Genomic DNA, 19,541 nt, shown 5'->3' with positions numbered 1-19,541 from the left:
AAACTGTTCATCTAGGAATGCTCGGACCTGACACCCATAATGTGGTGGAGCACCATCTTGCTGGAAAAACTCAGGGAACGTGCCAGCTTCAGTGCATCAAGAGGGAAACACATCCTCATGTAGCAATTTCACATATCCAGTGGCCTTGAGGTTTCCAGTGATGAAGAATGGCCCCACTATCTTTGTATCCCATATATCTCACCATACCATCAATTCTTTTGTTCCAGCGGTCTTGCAGGGATTTATCCAATGTAGGTTATTATCAGACCAATAGCGGTGGTTTATTTTGTTAACTTCACCATTCACATAAAAGTTTGCCTCATCACTGAACAAAATCTTCTGCGTAAACTGCGGGTCCTGTTCCAATTTTTGTTTTGCCCATTCTGTAAATTCAGTGCGCCGATCTGGGCCATCCTCATTGAGATGCTGCAGTAGCTGGAGTTTGTAAGGGTGCCATTTGTGAGCAGCTAATATCCGCCAAAGAGAATGTTCACCTAATGCCACTCTCCAGTGACATGCGGCGAGTGCTACGCTGTGGGCTCTTGCTGAATGAAGCTAGGACAGCCACTGATGTTTCTTCATTAGTGACAGATTTCATGCGTCCACATTTCAGCAAATCCAACACTGAAACAGTTTCAGGAAACTTAGCAAGCAGTTTGCTAACTGTAGCATGGGAGATGGGTGGTCTCCTAGGGTGTCTTGCATTGAAATCTGCTGCAATGACCCGGTTACTGCATTCACCAGACATCAACACAATTTCTATCCGCTCCTCACGCGATAACTTCGGCGACATGTCAATGGCTGTAAACCTAGAGAAACTTGTAAATAACTCATGAAAGAATAAAACCAAGCACACCATTTTTTTTCTTGTGAAATTCCCAATAAGTTTGATGTGTCACATGACCATCTTCCTATTGCAAAAACAAAAGTTGGATTCAAAATGGCCAACTTCATAATGGCCACCATGGCCACCACCCATCTTGAAAAGTTTTCCCCCTCACATATACTAATGTGCCACAAACAGGAAGTTTATATCACCAACCATTCCCATTTTATTAAGGTGTATCCATATAAATGGCCCACCCAGTATACTCTGTACAGCGCTGCGTAATATGTCGGCGCTAAACAAATACCAAAAAATAATAATCTCAGAGGAAACATGGTCTAATCTGGGAGAAAACCTGGTCTAATCCAGGGCCTAAAACCATCTTCTCTCTCCCCACTCCCTTCTCTCTCTCCCCGCCCTCTTCTTTCTCCCCACCACCTCCTTTCTCCCCACCCCCTTTTTTCTCCCCACCTCCTTCTTTCTCCCCAACCCCTTCTTTCTCCCCACTTCTGTCTCTCTCCCCACCTCTTTCTCTCTCCTCCACCTTCTTTCTCCCTACTCTTTTTTCTACCCCCCCCCCTCCCCACTTTTTTCTCCCCACCCCCTTATTTCTCCCCACCATCTTCTCTCTCTCCACCCTCTTCTTTCTCCCCACCATCGTCTCTCTCTCCACCCCCTTCTTTCTCTCTACCCTTTTATATCCCCCCCTCGTCTCTCCCCACCTCTTTCTCTCTCTACCCCCCTGTGAGTTCCCCACCTTTCTTCCCCTCTCCCCTCACTGTCTCTCTGTTCCTCTCTCCACCCCACTTGTTTTCTTCAGTTACCGTCTATCATCTCATCATTCCCATCTCCCTTTCCCTCCTGCCCAGGTCAGACATTCGACATCTCGGGGATCCTTCGTGGAGAGCAGTCCATACAGGCGAGACAAGATTCCTGGAAGCTGCTGAATAGATGCCGAGAGCAGATCAGCGCTTGGAAACACCGGCCCTTCGTCAAGGTGATGCCGGCCACTAACCTGACACACACATCTATATAGCCAGCGCCACGGAATATGCTGCTGCTTTATAAATCAATAATAATAGCAATTCTTTTATTGCTAATACAGGGTGCAGGCTCACCCTGAGACCCAGAGTTCCTGCAGTACAAAGAAAGAGAACCCGTCCCTCATGAACAGAGCTCTTCTCTGGAAAGCAGTGTTCAGACTTTGTTACTCCAAATACACAGAGCTTCTCCATAATACAGTTATGTGTCTCTCCAGGTGAACATTGAGCAGGTCCGGGAGAAGATCTGCCGCTGGGAACGGAGTCTCCAGGATGTGGGGAAGCTCTTGTTAGAGGAAGACCCCATTATTGAGAGTGTAAAGGTCATTCTGCGGGATTTTACTCAGCACCTCCCCCTGCTTCACTCCCTTCTGAGTCCAGCACTATCTACAGGCCACTGGGGGGCCATCTTCACTGGTAACCCTCTGTCTGTGTGCCCCTATTGTCCTCCCCTCTGTCTGTGTGCCCCTATTGTTATCCCTCTGTGTGCCCCTATTGTCCTCCCCTCTGTCTGTGTGCCCCTATTGTCCTCCCCTCCGTCTGTGTGCCCCTATTGTCCTCCCCTCTGTCTGTGTGCCCCTATTGTCCTCCCCTCTGTCTGTGTGCCCCTATTGTCCTCCCCTCTGTCTGTGTGCCCCTATTGTTATCCCTCTGTGTGCCCCTATTGTCCTCCCCTCTGTGTGCCCCTATTGTCCTCCCCTCTGTCTGTGTGCCCCTATTGTCCTCTCCTCTGTCTGTGTGCCCCTATTGTCCTCCCCTCTGTCTGTGTGCCCCTATTGTCCTCCCCCTGTCTGTGTGCCCCTATTGTCCTCCCCTCTGTCTGTGTGCCACTATTGTCCTCCCCTCTGTCTGTGTGCCCCTATTGTCCTCCCTGCTGTCTGTGTGCCCCTATTGTCCTCCCCTCTGGCTGTGTGCCCCTATTGTTATCCCTCTGTGTGCCCCTATTGTCCTCCCCTCTGTCTGTGTGCCCCTATTGTTATCCCTCTGTGTGCCCCTATTGTCCTCCCCCCTGTCTGTGTGCCCCTATTGTCCTCCCCCTGTCTGTGTGTCCCTATTGTCCTCCCTTCTGTCTGTGTGTCCCTATTGTCCTCCCCTCTGTCTGTGTGCCCCTATTGTCCTCCCCTCTGTCTGTGTGCCCCTATTGTCCTCCCCTCTGTCTGTGTGCCCCTATTGTCCTCCCCTCTGTCTGTGTGCCCCTATTGTCCTCCCCTCTGTCTGTGTGCCCCTATTGTCCTTCCCTCTGTCTGTGTGCCCCTATTGTCCTCCCCCTGTCTGTGTGCCCCTATTGTCCTCCCCTCTGTCTGTGTGCCCCTATTGTCCTCCCCTCTGTCTGTGTGCCCCTATTGTCCTCCCCTCTGGCTGTGTGCCCCTATTGTCCTCCTTTCTGTCTGTGTGCCCCTATTGTCCTCCCGCTGTCTGTGTGCCCCTATTGTCCTCTCCTCTGTCTTTGTGCCCCTATTGTCCTCTCCTCTGTCTTTGTGCCCCCATTGTCCTCCCCTCTGTCTGTGTGCCCTTATTGTCCTCCCCACTGTCTGTGTGCCCCTATTGTCCTCCCCTCTGGCTGTGTGCCCCTATTGTCCTCCCCCCCTGTCTGTGTGCCCCTATTGTCCTCCCCCTGTCTGTGTGCCCCTATTGTCCTCCCCCTTCTGTGTGCCCCTATTGTCCTCCTTTCTGTCTGTGTGCCCCTATTGTCCTCCCGCTGTCTGTGTGCCCCTATTGTCCTCCCGCTGTCTGTGTGCCCCTATTGTCCTCCCCTCTGTCTGTGTGCCCCTATTGTCCTCTCCTCTGTCTGTGTGCCCCTATTGTCCTCCCCTCTGTCTGTGTGCCCCTATTGTCCTCCCTGCTGTCTGTGTGCCCCTATTGTCCTCCCTGCTGTCTGTGTGCCCTTATTGTCCTCCCCCCTGTCTGTGTGCCCCTATTGTCCTCCCCTCTGTCTGTGTGCCCCTATTGTCCTCCCTCTGTCTGTGTGCCCCTATTGTCCTCCCGCTGTCTGTGTGCCCCTATTGTCCTCCCCGCTGTCTGTGTGCCCCTATTGTCCTCCCCTCTGTCTGTGTGCCCCTATTGTCCTCCCCTCTGTCTGTGTGCCCCTATTGTCCTTCCCTCTTTCTGTGTGCCCCTATTGTCCTCCCCCCTGTCTGTGTGCCCCTATTGTCCTCCCCTCTGGCTGGGTGCCCCTATTGTCCTCCCCCCCTGTCTGTGTGCCCCTATTGTCCTCCCCTCTGTCTGTGTGCCCCTATTGTCCTCCCCCTGTCTGTGTGCCCCTATTGTCCTCCCCCTGTCTGTGTGCCCCTATTGTCCTCCCCTCTGTCTGTGTGCCCCTATTGTCCTTCCCTCTGTCTGTGTGCCCCTATTGTCCTCCCCTCTGGCTGTGTGCCCCTATTGTCCTCCTCCCTGTCTGTGTGCCCCTATTGTCCTTCCCTCTTTCTGTGTGCCCCTATTGTCCTCCCTCTGTCTGTGTGCCCCTATTGTCCTCCCGCTGTCTGTGTGCCCCTATTGTCCTCCCGCTGTCTGTGTGCCCCTATTGTCCTCCCCTCTGTCTGTGTGCCCCTATTGTCCTCTCCTCTGTCTGTGTGCCCCTATTGTCCTCCCCTCTGTCTGTGTGCCCCTATTGTCCTCCCTGCTGTCTGTGTGCCCCTATTGTCCTCCCTGCTGTCTGTGTGCCCTTATTGTCCTCCCCCCTGTCTGTGTGCCCCTATTGTCCTCCCCTCTGTCTGTGTGCCCCTATTGTCCTCCCTCTGTCTGTGTGCCCCTATTGTCCTCCCGCTGTCTGTGTGCCCCTATTGTCCTCCCCGCTGTCTGTGTGCCCCTATTGTCCTCCCCTCTGTCTGTGTGCCCCTATTGTCCTCCCCTCTGTCTGTGTGCCCCTATTGTCCTTCCCTCTTTCTGTGTGCCCCTATTGTCCTCCCCCCTGTCTGTGTGCCCCTATTGTCCTCCCCTCTGGCTGGGTGCCCCTATTGTCCTCCCCCCCTGTCTGTGTGCCCCTATTGTCCTCCCCTCTGTCTGTGTGCCCCTATTGTCCTCCCCCTGTCTGTGTGCCCCTATTGTCCTCCCCCTGTCTGTGTGCCCCTATTGTCCTCCCCTCTGTCTGTGTGCCCCTATTGTCCTTCCCTCTGTCTGTGTGCCCCTATTGTCCTCCCCTCTGGCTGTGTGCCCCTATTGTCCTCCTCCCTGTCTGTGTGCCCCTATTGTCCTTCCCTCTTTCTGTGTGCCCCTATTGTCCTCCCTCTGTCTGTGTGCCCCTATTGTCCTCCCCTCTGTCTGTGTGCCCCTATTGTCCTCCCCTCTGTCTGTGTGCCCCTATTGTCCTCCCCCTTCTGTGTGCCCCTATTGTCCTCCTTTCTGTCTGTGTGCCCCTATTGTCCTCCCGCTGTCTGTGTGCCCCTATTGTCCTCCCGCTGTCTGTGTGCCCCTATTGTCCTCCCCTCTGTCTGTGTGCCCCTATTGTCCTCTCCTCTGTCTGTGTGGCCCTATTGTCCTCCCCTCTGTCTGTGTGCCCCTATTGTCCTCCCTGCTGTCTGTGTGCCCCTATTGTCCTCCCTGCTGTCTGTGTGCCCTTATTGTCCTCCCCCGCTGTCTGTGTGCCCCTATTGTCCTCCCCTCTGTCTGTGTGCCCCTATTGTCCTCCCTCTGTCTGTGTGCCCCTATTGTCCTCCCGCTGTCTGTGTGCCCCTTTTGTCCTCCCCGCTGTCTGTGTGCCCCTATTGTCCTCCCCTCTGTCTGTGTGCCCCTATTGTCCTCCCCTCTGTCTGTGTGCCCCTATTGTCCTTCCCTCTTTCTGTGTGCCCCTATTGTCCTCCCCCCTGTCTGTGTGCCCCTATTGTCCTCCCCTCTGGCTGGGTGCCCCTATTGTCCTCCCCCCCTGTCTGTGTGCCCCTATTGTCCTCCCCTCTGTCTGTGTGCCCCTATTGTCCTCCCCCTGTCTGTGTGCCCCTATTGTCCTCCCCCTGTCTGTGTGCCCCTATTGTCCTCCCCTCTGTCTGTGTGCCCCTATTGTCCTTCCCTCTGTCTGTGTGCCCCTATTGTCCTCCCCTCTGGCTGTGTGCCCCTATTGTCCTCCTCCCTGTCTGTGTGCCCCTATTGTCCTTCCCTCTTTCTGTGTGCCCCTATTGTCCTCCCTCTGTCTGTGTGCCCCTATTGTCCTCCCCTCTGTCTGTGTGCCCCTATTGTCCTCCACTCTGGCTGTGTGCCCCTATTGTCCTCCCCCCCTGTCTGTGTGCCCCTATTGTCCTCCCCCCTGTCTGTGTGCCCCTATTGTCCTCCCCTCTGTCTGTGTGCCCCGATTGTCCTCCCCCTGTCTGTGTGCCCCTATTGTTCTCCCCCTGTCTGTGTGCCCCTATTGTCCTCCCCCTGTCTGTGTGCCCCTATTGTCCTCCCCTCTGTCTGTGTGCCCCTATTGTCCTCCCCTCTGTCTGTGTGCCCTTATTGTCCTCCCCCTGTCTGTGTGCCCCGATTGTCCTCCCCCTGTCTGTGTGCCCCTATTGTCCTCCCTCTGTCTGTGTGCCCCTATTGTCCTCCCCTCTGTCTGTGTGCCCCTATTGTCCTCCCCTCTGGCTGTGTGCCCCTATTGTCCTGACCCCCCCCTGTCTGTGTGCCCCTATTGTCCTCCCCTCTGTCTGTGTGCCCCGATTGTCCTCCCCCTGTCTGTGTGCCCCTATTGTCCTCCCCTCTGTCTGTGTGCCCCTATTGTCCTCCCCGCTGTCTGTGTGCCCCTATTGTCCTCCCCTCTGTCTGTGTGCCCCTATTGTCCTCCCCGCTGTCTGTGTGCCCCTATTGTCCTCCCCTTTGTCTGTGTGCCCCTATTGTCCTCCCCTCTGTCTGTGTGCCCCTATTGTCCTCCCCCTGTCTGTGTGCCCCTATTGTCCTCCCCTCTGTCTGTGTGCCCCTATTGTCCTCTCCTCTGTCTTTGTGCCCCCATTGTCCTCCCCTCTGTCTGTGTGCCCCTATTGTCCTCCCCGCTGTCTGTGTGCCCCTATTGTCCTCCCCTCTGTCTGTGTGCCCCTATTGTCCTCCCCTCTGTCTGTGTGCCCCTATTGTCCTCCCTGCTGTCTGTGTGTCCCTATTGTCCTCCCCTCTGTCTGTGTGCCCCTATTGTCCTCCCCGCTGTCTGTGTGCCCCTATTGTCCTCCCCTCTGTCTGTGTGCCCCTATTGTCCTCTCCTCTGTCTGTGTGTCCCTATTGTCCTCCCCTCTGTCTGTGTGCCCCTATTGTCCTCCCCGCTGTCTGTGTGCCCCTATTGTCCTCCCCTCTGTCTGTGTGTCCCTATTGTCCTCCCCTCTGTCTGTGTGCCCCTATTGTCCTCCCTGCTGTCTGTGTGCCCCTATTGTCCTCCCCTCTGTCTGTGTGCCCCTATTGTCCTCTCCTCTGTCTGTGTGCCCCTATTGTCCTCCCATCTGTCTGTGTGCCCCTATTGTCCTCCCCTCTGTTGCATGGCAGCCCATGACACTTGTCTTGTTCTTCTCTTCTAGTGATGGGAAGGATGTTTCCTGGACTGGAGTCCCTGACACTGCTGGACCTTCTGTCCTGTCCAATATCCCAGCATCAGGAACAAATCCAGAAGGTGAAAAAGAAATACAATCATCTCCATATCTCAACATCTTTTTCCATTATTTTCATATTACAGCACAGCACAAACTGTCAGAAGATGTGAGTCCATCTCAGAGGAGACCACTGAGAAGCAGTCCTCTCATTCTCTGTATGGTGGAGGGTTTCTGTGGGGCGGGCCTCTGTGTGACAAAGGAGTCCTCTCATTCTCTGTGTAATGCACAGGTTAGACCGGCACCACTACAAAATAGTATTTAAAGCTCTTTTATTAAATCAATGGCTCAGCAATGACAGACGCTGTTTCGGGCCATGCCCTTTCTCAAATTGCAAGCAGCCTAAATAAACACCAGTGTACATGTCTTTAAATATCCCACCCCCACTGAGAACACCAATCAGTGTCCTGCTGGGCGGAGTGTACAAGGCGGACCTGATGGGAAACACTTAGAGTAATATGCAAAGTAGTGGTGAAGTAATCAAACGATTTACCTGTCGCCTGCAAAAATAAACAGACCCCGCTGTGTATAACATTGCGGCGCCATCCCGTACACCCGATGGGGGAGGACACCAGAGTCCTACAACATCCCATGACATCAGGCAACCCTCTCCTCGTGCGCCGCAATAGCCAATCAGTGGCCATACAATGGAGGAAGGTCCTATTCCGAAAGTGGCCTATTTCGAAAGCATTCTCTGTGTGGTGGAGGATTTCTGTGGGTCTGTGTGTGACAAAGGGGTCTTCTCATTCTCTGTGTGGTGGAGGATTTCTGTGGGTCTCTGTGTGACAAAGGAGTCTTCTCATTCTCTGTGTAATGGTGGATTTCTGTGGTTCTTTGTGTGACAAAGGATTCTTCTCATTCTCTGTGTGGTGAAGGATTTATGTGGGGCTGTGTGTGACAAAGGAGTCCTCACATTCTCTGTGTGGTGGAGGATTTATGTGGGTCTGTGTGTGACAAAGGGGTCCTCTCATTCTCTGTGTGGTGGAGGATTTCTGTGGTTCTCTGTGTGACAAAGGGGTCCTCTCATTCTCTGTGTGGTGGAGGATTTCTGTGGTTCTCTGTGTGACAAAGGATTCTTCTCATTCTCTGTGTGGTGAAGGATTTATGTGGGTCTGTGTGTGACAAAGGAGTCCTCTCATTCTCTGTGTGCTGGAGGATTTCTGTGGGTATCTGTGTGACAAAGGGGTCCTCTCATTCTCTGTGTGGTGGAGCATTTCTGTGGGTCTCTGTGTGACAAAGGAGTCCTCATTCTCTGTGTAATGGTGGATTTCTGTGGTTCTCTGTGTGACAAAGGAGTCCTCTCATTCCCCTTGTGCTGAAGGATTTTTGTGGGTCTGTGTGTGACAAAGGAGTCCTCATTCTCTGTGTAATGGTGGATTTCTGTGGTTCTCTGTGTGACAAAGGAGTCCTCTCATTCTCTGTGTGGTGGAGGATTTATGTGGGTCTCTGTGTGACAAAGCAGCCCTCTCATTCCCCTTGTGCTGGAGGATTTCTGTGGGTATCTGTGTGACAAAGGGGTCCTCTCATTCTCTGTGTGGTGAAGGATTTATGTGGGTCTGTGTGTGACAAAGGAGTCTTCTCATTCTCTGTGTGGTGGAGGATTTCTGTGGGTCTCTGTGTAACAAAGGGGTCCTCTCATTCTCTGTGTGATGGAGGTTTTCTGTAGGTCTGTGTGTGACAAAGGAGTCCTCACATTCTCTGTGTGGTGGAGGATTTCTGTGGGTCTGTGTGTGACAAAGGAGTCTTCTCATTCTCTGTGTGGTGGAGGATTTCTGTGGGTCTCTGTGTGACAAAGGAGTCTTCTCATTCTCTGTGTGGTGGAGGATTTCTGTGGGTCTCTGTGTGACAAAGGAGTCCTCATTCTCTGTGTAATGGTGGATTTCTGTGGTTCTTTGTGTGACAAAGGAGTCCTCTCATTCTCTGTGTGGTGGAGGGTTTCTGTGGGTCTTTGTGTGACAAAGGAGTCCTCTCATTCTCTGTGTGGTGGAGGATTTCTGTGGTTCTCTGTGTGACAAAGGAGTCTTCTCATTCTCTCTGTGGTGGAGGATTTCTGTGGTTCTCTGTGTGACAAAGGAGTCTTCTCATTCTCTGTGTGGTGGAGGATTTCTGTGGGTCTCTGTGTGACAACGGAGTCCACATCCTCTGTGTAATGGTGGATTTCTGTGGTTCTCTGTGTGACAAAGGAGTCCTCTCATTCCCCTTGTGCTTTAGTATTTTGGTGGGGCTGTGTGTGACAAAGGAGTCCTCATTCTCTGTGTTATGGTGGATTTCTGTGGTTCTCTGTGTGACAAAGGAGTCATCTCATTCTCTGTGTGGTGGAGGATTTTTGTGGGTCTATGTGTGACAAAGGAGTCCTCATTTTCTGTGTAATGGTGGACTTCTGTGGTTCTCTGTGTGACAAAGGAGTCCTCTCATTCTCTGTGTGGTGGAGGATTTATGTGGGTCTCTGTGTGACAAAGCAGCCCTCTCATTCCCCTTGTGCTGGAGGATTTCTGTGGGTATCTGTGTGACAAAGGGGTCCTCTCATTCTCTGTGTGGTGAAGGATTTTTGTGGGTCTGTGTGTGACAAAGGAGTCTTCTCATTCTCTGTGTGGTGGAGAATTTCTGTGGGTCTCTGTGTAACAAAGGGGTCCTCTCATTCTCTGTGTGATGGAGGATTTCTGTAGGTCTGTGTGTGACAAAGGAGTCCTCTCATTCTTTGTGTGGTGGAAGATTTCTGTGGGTGTCTGTGTGGCAAAGGAGTCCTCTCATTGTCTGTGTGGTGGAGGATTTCTGTCGGTCTCTGTGTGACAAAAGGGGTTCTCTGTGTGGTGGAGGATTTCTGTGGGTCTCTGTGTGACAAAGCAGCCCTCTTTTTCTATGTGTGGTGGAGGGTTTCTGTGGGTCTCTGTGTGACAAAGGAGTCCTCTCATTCTCTGTGTGACAAAGGAGTCCTCTCATTCTCTGTGTGGTGAAGTATTTCTGTGGGTCTCTGTGTGACAAAGAAGTCCTACCGTTCTCTGTGTGATGGAGGATTTCTGTGAGTCTCTGTGTGACAAAGCAGCCATCTCATTCTCTGTGTGGTGGAGGATTTATGTGGGTCCCTATGTGACAAAGGAGTCCTCTCATTCTCTGTGTGGTGGAGGATTTTTGTGGGTCTCTGTGTGACAAAGGAGTCCTCTCATTCTGTGTGTAATGGGGGATTTCTGTGGGTGTCTGTGTGACAAAGGAGTCCTCTCATTCTCTGTGTGATGGAGGATTTCTGTAGGTCTGTGTGTGACAAAGGACTCCACTCTTTCTTTGTGTGGTGGAAGCTTTCTGTGGGTCTCTGTGTGACAAAGGAGTCCTACCGTTCTCTGTGTGATGGAGGATTTCTGTGAGTCTCTGTGTGACAAAGCAGCCATCTCATTCTCTGTGTGGTGGAGGATTTCTGTGGGTCCCTATGAGACAAAGGAGTCCTCTCATTCTCTGTGTGGTGGAGGATTTCTGTGGGTCTCTGTGTGACAAAGGAGTCCTCTCATTCTGTGTGTAATGGGGGATTTCTGTGGGTGTCTGTGTGACAAAGGAGTCCTCTCATTCTGTGTGTAATGGGGGATTTCTGTGGGTGTCTGTGTGACAAAGGAGTCCTCTCATTCTGTGTGTAATGGGGGATTTCTGTGGGTCTCTGTGTGACAAAGGAGGCCTCTCATTCTGTGTGTAATGGGGGATTTCTGTGGGTGTCTGTGTGACAAAGCAGCCATCTCATTCTCTGTGTGGTGGAGTATTTCTGTAGGTCTCTGTGTGAAAAAAGGTGTCCTCTGCATGTTTGAGTGATGGAGGAGATATGTGTATCTGTGGACAGAATAAACCCCTGGGCCTTTATGTGGTGGGCAAGTTTTCTGAATATCTGACAGAGGAATCCTGTGTCTTTTTGTGATAGAATATACCTCTAAGGTCTCTCTCTGCATGACAAAGGTCTCCTCCTCCTGTCTGTCTGATGGAGTCCTCTTGGTATCTTTGTGGTGCATAAGTCCTCTGAGTCTCTATGTGGTTGTGGAGTCCTCTGGGTCTTTGTGTTGTGCAGAAATCTTCTGGATTTCTATTTGACAAAGTAGTCCTCTAGGTCTCTGTCTGATGGAGTCCTCTGGATCTTTTTGTGGTACAGAAGTCTGCAGCATCTCTGTGACAAAGGAGTCCTCTGGGTCTCTGTGTGGTGCAGAAGTTCGCAGGGGGCCTCTGTCTAATACAGTCTTGGTTGTGGAGTCCTCTGAGTCTCTATGTGGTGCAGGAGTCCTTTGTTTCTATGTGACGAAGGAGTCCTCTTGGTCTCTATGTGGTGCAGTTGTCCTCTGGGTCTCTATGTGACAAAGGAGTCCTCTGGGTCTCTATGTGGTGCAGAAGTCCTGAAGTCCTCTGGGCCTCTGTCTAATAGAGTCCTCTGGTACCCTATGTGGTTGTGGAGGCCTCTGGGTCTCTATGTGTTGGAGTCATCTGGGTCTCTATGTAGTGGAGAGGTCCTGTAAATCTCTATGAGATGGTGGTGACTTTCCTGTGACTTTACCAGTCAGAGAGGTGTCATTTTTTATCTAATCAGCATGCCAACAACAAGTGGAGGGAGACTGTATCACCAGTACAGGATTGGTGTCTTTATGGTAAGAGTAGTACAGCTGTGGGACTATGCCATACATGAGAATAATGGCAAGAACCCTACAAACTAATTAACACTTGAATATTCTGATTCTGGAAACTGAAATCACACTGTGTGAAGGGACACCCCCTTCCCTCCCCCCTATATGAGGTATAACGGGTCACCAATATACCCCAGGTATGGGGACGTAGAAACACAACTTATCATCCTGCCAGGGACAAGTCATTCTCAGCTTCTCCATGCTTCGCAGTGCAATGCTGCAGAGAATCATGCAACAGGAGGCTGCAGTCCCAGCCAGAAGCACGTACATAGATTCCGTAATCTCTTTATAGTGTCTATACTATCAGCTCCTCTATGTGACTCTGTGTATAATGTGTCACAGATCATCCTCCAAGCTCAGGCAGAGTTCTCCATGACCATGAACCTGAAGACCACCCAGACATTCTGGAAAGAGAAACAGCTCCAACTGGTCAGATGTCTTATCTGTGTTCCGACACAAGATCCCTCCCCCGACTACTCCAAGAGACCACCAAGCGGAAGATTCCGACAACTACAGCATGGAGTCTGTACCCAGGACAGTGGTACCTACCTTCTAACTGGTGTGTGCCAAATCTGATTATTATGCTTTCTAAGCAATGTGTGCTGTATACCCCCTCTACAGTATGTGTCACTCTCCAATCATTATATACGTCCTAACCAGCTCCCTCTGTGGTCTCTGTCAGACCCGCCTCTCTGGGGTCTCTGTCAGACACGCCCTCTCTGTGGTCTCTGTCAGACACGCCTCTCTGTGGTCTCTGTCAGACATGCCCTCTCTGTGGTCTCTGTCAGACACGCCCTCTGTGGTCTCTGTCAGACACGCCCTCTGTGGTCTCTGTCAGACACTCCCTCTCTGTGGTCTCTGTTAGACATGCCTCTCTGTGGTCTCTGTCAGACATGCCCTCTCTGTGGTCTCTGTCAGACACTCTTCTCTGTGGTCTCTGTCAGACACGCCCTCTCTGTGGTCTATTTCAGACACGCCCTCTCTGAGGTCTCTGTCAGACACGCCCTCTTTGTGGTCTCTGTCAGACACGCTCTCTCTGGGGTCTCTGTCAGACACGCCCTCTCTGTGGTCTCTTTCAGACACGCCCTCTCTGGGGTCTCTGTCAGACACGCTCTCTCTGGGGTCTCTATATCTAAATAATTAATCAGGGATATACCAAAGACACGGAAGATCAAAAATTGAAAAATTACTTTTTCTTTTTTATTTGCAAAAAGGTGCAGAAATATATACACAAACTCTTTAATCACGTAAAAAGTGCTTATGATTGATTGAAAAAAAGGCAACAACATTGATTTGTTTCGGGTTAGTAACCCTTCTTCAGGCCTTTAAATATATAGTGAATATCTGCACAGTTGGAATACAAGGTAGAAACTCATCTGGTCAAATATAAAGCCAGGGCAGACCACCACAAGATCAAACAAAGAGCCGCATGGAGACCGGACATCCAAACAGGAAGTAACCCCCGAAGAAGGGTTACTAACCCGAAACAAATCGATGTTGTTGCCTTTTTTCAATCAATCATAAGCACTTTTTACGTGATTAAAGATTTTGTGTACATATTTCTGCACCTTTTTGCAAATAAAAAAGAAAAAGTAATTTTTCAATTTTTGATCTTCCGTGTCTTTGGTATATCCCTGATTAATTATTTAGACTTTGAGCTTGGTGTTTGTGGTGCACCTGCAGGGATTTTTTTGTATGTTTTGCTTCTCCCAAATACACTAACTACTCTCTGTGGTCTCTGTCAGACACGCCCTCTTTGTGGTCTCTGCCAGACACGCTCTCTCTGGGGTCTCTTTCAGACACACCCTCTCTCTGGTATCTTTCAAAAACTTTCGCTCTCTCTGGTCTCTTTTAGACACGCCCTCTCTGTGGTCTCTGTCAGACACACCCTCTCTGTGGTCTCTTTCAGACACACATCTCTCTGGTCTCTTTCAGACATGTCCTCTCTCTGTGGTCTCTGTCAGACACACCTCTCTCTGGTCTCTTTCAGACATGTCCTCTCTCTGTGGTCTCTGTCAGACTCACCCTTTTTGTGGTCCCTGTCAGACACGTCCTTTCTCTGGGGTCTCTGTCAGACACGCCCTCTCTGGGGTCTCTGTCAGACACGCCCTCTGTGGTCTCTGTCAGACACGCCTCTCTGTGGTCTCTGTCAGACATGCCCTCTCTGTGGTCTCTGTCAGATACGCCTTTCTGTGGTCTCTGTCAGACATGCCCTCTCTGTGGTCTCTGTCAGACACGCCCTCTCTGTGGTCTCTGTCAGACACGCCTCTCTGTGGTTTCTGTTAGACATGCCTCTCTGTGGTCTCTGTCAGACATGCCCTCTCTGGGGTCTCTGTCAGACACGCCCTCTGTGGTCTCTGTCAGACACGCCTCTCTGTGGTCTCTGTCAGACATGCCCTCTCTGTGGTCTCTGTCAGATACGCCTTTCTGTGGTCTCTGTCAGACATGCCCTCTCTGTGGTCTCTGTCAGACACGCCCTCTCTGTGGTCTCTGTCAGACACGCCTCTCTGTGGTTTCTGTTAGACATGCCTCTCTGTGGTCTCTGTCAGACATGCCCTCTCTGTGGTCTCTGTCAGACACGCCTCTCTGTGGTCTCTGTCAGACACGCCCTCTCTGTGGTCTCTTTCAGACACGCCCTTTCTGGGGTCTCTGTCAGACACGCCCTCTTTGTGATCTCTGCCAGACACGCTCTCTCTGGGGTCTCTGTCAGACATGCCCTCTCTGTGGTCTCTGTCAGACACGCCCTCTCTGTGGTCTCTTTCAGACACACCCTCTCTCTGGTATCTTTCAAAAACTTTCGCTCTCTCTGGTCTCTTTTAGACACGCCCTCTCTGTGGTCTCTGTCAGACACACCCTCTCTGTGGTTTCTTTCAGACACACCTCTCTCTGGTCTCTTTCAGACATGTCCTCTCTCTGTGGTCTCTATCAGACTCACCCTTTTTGTGGTCCCTGTCAGACACGTCCTTTCTCTGTGGTCTCTGTCAGACACGTTCTCTCTCTCTGGTTGCTTGTCTTTTTCAGACACGTTCTCTCTCTAATCTCTTTCAGACATGTCCTCTCTCTGTAGTCTCTGTCAGACACGTTCTCTCTCTGATCTCTTTCAGACACGTCCTCTCGCTGTGGTCTCTGGCAGACACGTTCTCTCTCTGGTTTCTTTCAGACATGTCCTCTCTCTGTGGTCTCTGTCAGACATGTTCTCTCTCTGGTCTCTTTCAGACACGTCCTCTCTCTGTGGTCTCTGTCAGACATGTTCTCTCTCTGGTCTCTTTCAGACATGTCCTCTCTCTGTGGTCTCTGTCAGACACGTTCTCTCTCTGGTCTCTTTCAGACATGCCCTCTCTCTGTGGTCTTTGTCAGACAAGTCCTATCTCTGTGGTCTCTGTCGACATGTTCTCTCTCTGTTCTCTTTCAGACACGCCCTCTCTCTGTGGTCTCTGTCAAACATGTTCTCTCTCTGATCTCTTTCAGACAAGTCCTCTCTCTGTGGTCTCTGTCAGACACGTTCTCTCTCTGGTCTCTTTCAGACACTTCCTCTCTCTGGTCTCTTTCAGACACTTCCTCTCTCTGTGGTCTCTGTCAGACATGTTCTCTCTCTGGTCTCTTTCAGACATGTCCTCTCTCTTTGGTCTCTGTCAGACCTGTTCTCTCTCTGGTCTTTTTCAGACACGTTCTCTCTCTGATCTCTTTCAGACACGTCCTCTCTCTTTGGTCTCTGTCAGACATGTTCTCTCTCTGGTCTCTTTCAGACACGCTCTCTCTCTGTGGTCTCTGTCAGACACGTCCTCTCTCTGTAGTCTCTGTCAGACACGTTCTCTGTGTGGTCTCTGTCAGACATGTTCTCTCTCTAGTCTCTTTCAGACATGTCCTCTCTCTTTGGTCTCTGTCAGACATGTTCTCTCTCTGGTCTTTTTCAGACACGTTCTCTCTCTGATCTCTTTCAGACACGTCCTCTCTCTTTGGTCTCTGTCAGACCTGTTCTCTCTCTGGTCTTTTTCAGACACGTTCTCTCTCTGATCTCTTTCAGACACGTCCTCTCTCTTTGGTCTCTGTCAGACATGTTCTCTCTCTGGTCTCTTTCAGACACGCTCTCTCTCTGTGGTCTCTGTCAGACACGTCCTCTCTCTGTAGTCTCTGTCAGACACGTTCTCTGTGTGGTCTCTGTCAGACATGTTCTCTCTCTAGTCTCTTTCAGACATGTCCTCTCTCTTTGGTCTCTGTCAGACATGTTCTCTCTCTGGTCTTTTTCAGACACGTTCTCTCTCTGATCTCTTTCAGACACGTCCTCTCTCTGTGGTCTCTGTCAGACACGTCCTCTCTCTGTAGTCTCTGTCAGACACGTTCTCTCTCTGGTCTCTATCAGACATACCCTCTCTCTGTGGTCTCTTTCAGACAAGTCCTCTCTCTGTGGTCTCTGTCAGACACGTTCTCTCTCTGGTCTCTTTCAGACACGTTCTCTCTCTGTGGTTTCTGTCAGACACGTTCTCTCTCTGGTCTCTTTCAGACACGTCCTCTCTCTGTGGTCTCTGTCAGACATGTTCTCTCTCTGGTCTCTTTCAGACATGTCCTCTCTCTGTGGTCTCTGTCAGACACGTTCTCTCTCTGGTCTCTTTCAGACATGCCCTCTCTCTGTGGTCTCTGTCAGACACTTTCTCTCTCTGGTCTCTTTCAGACATGTCCTCTCTCTTTGGTCTCTGTCAGACATGTTCTCTCTCTGGTCTCTTTCAGACACGCTCTCTCTGTGGTCTCTGTCAGACACGTCCTCTCTCTGTAGTCTCTGTCAGACACGTTCTCTCTCTGGTCTCTATCAGACATACCCTTTCTCTGTGGTCTCTTTCAGACAAGTCCTCTCTCTGTGGTCTCTGTCGACATGTTCTCTCTCTGGTCTCTTTCAGACACGCCCTCTCTCTGTGGTCTCTGTCAGACATGTTCTCTCTTTGATCTCTTTCAGACAAGTCCTCTCTCTGTGGTCTCTGTCAGACACGTTCTCTCTCTGGTCTCTTTCAGACACTTCCTCTCTCTGTGGTCTCTGTCAGACATGTTCCCTCTCTGGTCTCTTTCAGACACGTCCTCTCTCTGTGGTCTCTGTCAGACATGTTCTCTCTCTGATCTCTTTCAGACACGTCCTCTCTCTGTGATCTCTGTCAGACATGTTCTCTCTCTGGTCTCTTTCAGACAAGTCCTCTCTCTGTGGTCTCTGTCAGACATGTTCTCTCTCTGATCTCTTTCAGACACGTCCTCTCTCTGTGATCTCTGTCAGACATGTTCTCTCTCTGGTCTCTTTCAGACAAGTCCTCTCTCTGTGGTCTCTGTCAGACATGTTCTCTCTCTGGTCTCTTTCAGACACGCCCTCTCTCTGTGGTCTCTGTCAGACATGTTCTCTATCTGATCTCTTTCAGACACGCCCTCTCTCTGTGGTCTCTGTCAGACATGTTCTCTCTCTGATCTCTTTCAGACAAGTCCTCTCTCTTTGATCTCTGTCAGACATGTTCTCTCTCTGGTCTCTTTCAGACATGTCCTCTCTGTGTGGTCTCTGTCAGACATTTTCTCTCTCTGGTCTCTTTCAGACACGTCCTATCTCTGTGGTCTCTGTCAGACATGTTCTCTCTCTGATCTCTTTCAGACAAGTCCTCTCTCTGTGGTCTCCTTGATGACAGCCTGCTGTCTCTGCAGACAATGAGAGGATCTCCATTCTCCAGTGATATACGGGACGAGATCTCCATTTGGATTCAGATGCTGCAGGAATTGGGTAATGTTCAGCAGATTCCATCACACACACACACAGAGGGATTGGCATGGAGCTCTAGATTAGACATGTCATGGATAAATGGAGACCCTCGTATTTCGACATATGCAGCAAGTGCTAAAAAGTTTGTGAACAGTTTTGAATTTTCAATAGTTGTCTATAAATATGACCTGAAACAAGACCAGTTTTCTCTCACGTACTTTAACCAGATAACGAGAGCCCAATTACCAAATCTTCAGAATCCCTCACTTCATTTGACTTTAACCAGCTCCAAACTCTGAACAGCCCATTACTAGTTCATTTGTAGAAACTCTAGTCCGGGCTTGAAGGACCCCTGATGTTCTCTTCTGAGACGTGCCGTTTGTCTTTTCCAGCGCTCCTCCTGGATCTCTGGATCTCCTTCCAGCAGCGATGGGTCTTCCTGATAAAGGTTCAGAGTGAGCTGGAGACGCCTTTGCCCAGTCCTGAGATGGTGAGTGCCCATTTGTGGAGATCTCATTAGAGGGTTCTCAGTAGATGTTAGAACAGCCATAGGTAAATAATTGTCTCCACATTGCAGATGATCCCCAATATGGAGATGTCACTGGAGGTATGGTGGGATGTGGTGAGGGTGTGACTGGAGGTGTGGTGGAGATATCACTGAAGGAATGGTTGGTTTTGGTGGAGATGTGACTGGGGGTATGGTGGGATTTGGTGGAGCTGTGACTGGGGAGTATGGTGGAATTTGGTGGAAATGTGACTGGGGGTATGGTGGGATTTGGTGGAGCTGTGACTGGGGGTATGGTGGAATTTGGTGGAAATGTGACTGGGGGTATGATGGGATTTGGTAGAGATGTGACTGAGGGTATGGTGGGATTTGGTGGAGCTGTGACTGATATCACTGGAGGTATGGTGGGATTTGGTGGAGATGTGACTGGGGGTATGGTGGGATTTGGTAGAGATGTGACTGGTGGTATGATGGGATTTTGGTGGAGATGGGACTGGGGGTTTGGTGGACAAGTGACTGGGGGTATGGTGGAATTTGGTGGACATGTGATTGGGGGTATGGTGGGATTTGGTGGAGATGTGACTGGGGGTATGGTGGGATTTGGTGGATATGTGACTGGGGGTATGGTGGGAGTTGGTGTAGATGTGACTGAGGGTATGGTGGGATTTGGTAGAGATGTGACTGGGGGTATGGTGGGATTTGGTGGACATGTGACTGGGGGTATGGTGGGATTTGGTGGAGATGTGACTGGTGGTATGATGGGATTTTGGTGGACAAGTGACTGGGGGTTTGGTGGAATTTGGTGGACATGTGACTGGGGGTATGGTGGGATTTGGTGAAGATGTGACTGAGGGTATGGTGGGATTTGGTGGACATGTGACTGGGGGTATGGTGGGATTTGGTGGATATGTGACTGGGGGTATGGTGGGAGTTGGTGGAGATGTGACTGAGGGTATGGTGGGATTTGGTGGACATGTGACTGGGGGGTATGGTGGGATTTGGTGGAGATGTGACTGGGGGTATGGTGGGAGTTGGTGGAGATGTGACTGAGGGTATGGTGGGATTTGGTGGACATGTGACTGGGGGGTATGGTGGGATTTGGTGGAGATGTGACTGGGGGTATGGTGGGAGTTGGTGGAGATGTGACTGAGGGTATGGTGGGATTTGGTGGACATGTGACTGGGGGGTATGGTGGGATTTGGTGGAGATGTGACTGGGGGTATGGTGGGATTTGGTGGAGATGTGACTGGGGGGTATGGTGGGAT

The 19,541-nt window shown here is 50.9% G+C and overlaps 1 protein-coding gene across 3 annotated transcripts in view; it reads left to right on the top strand.

Moving 5' to 3' along the window:
• The window catches only part of DNHD1 (dynein heavy chain domain 1), a 445,323-nt gene that overhangs the window by 205,263 nt on the left and 220,519 nt on the right, over nt 1-19,541 (top strand). For all 3 annotated transcript variants that reach the window (XM_068266455.1, XM_068266454.1, XM_068266453.1), the window contains exons 16-21: nt 1,696-1,823; nt 2,085-2,283; nt 7,332-7,423; nt 12,389-12,605; nt 17,667-17,792; nt 18,164-18,261. In XM_068266455.1, coding sequence (XP_068122556.1) covers nt 1,696-1,823; nt 2,085-2,283; nt 7,332-7,423; nt 12,389-12,605; nt 17,667-17,792; nt 18,164-18,261 — 860 coding nt within the window. The remainder of the gene's footprint in view (nt 1-1,695; nt 1,824-2,084; nt 2,284-7,331; nt 7,424-12,388; nt 12,606-17,666; nt 17,793-18,163; nt 18,262-19,541) is intronic.

The sequence above is a fragment of the Hyperolius riggenbachi genome, chromosome 2 (genome assembly GCF_040937935.1).
Source record: "Hyperolius riggenbachi isolate aHypRig1 chromosome 2, aHypRig1.pri, whole genome shotgun sequence".
In the NCBI taxonomy this organism is placed as follows: Eukaryota; Metazoa; Chordata; class Amphibia; order Anura; family Hyperoliidae; genus Hyperolius; species Hyperolius riggenbachi.
Note: the sequence above shows the minus strand (reverse complement) of the source record. Positions and strands in the feature narration are given on the sequence as shown.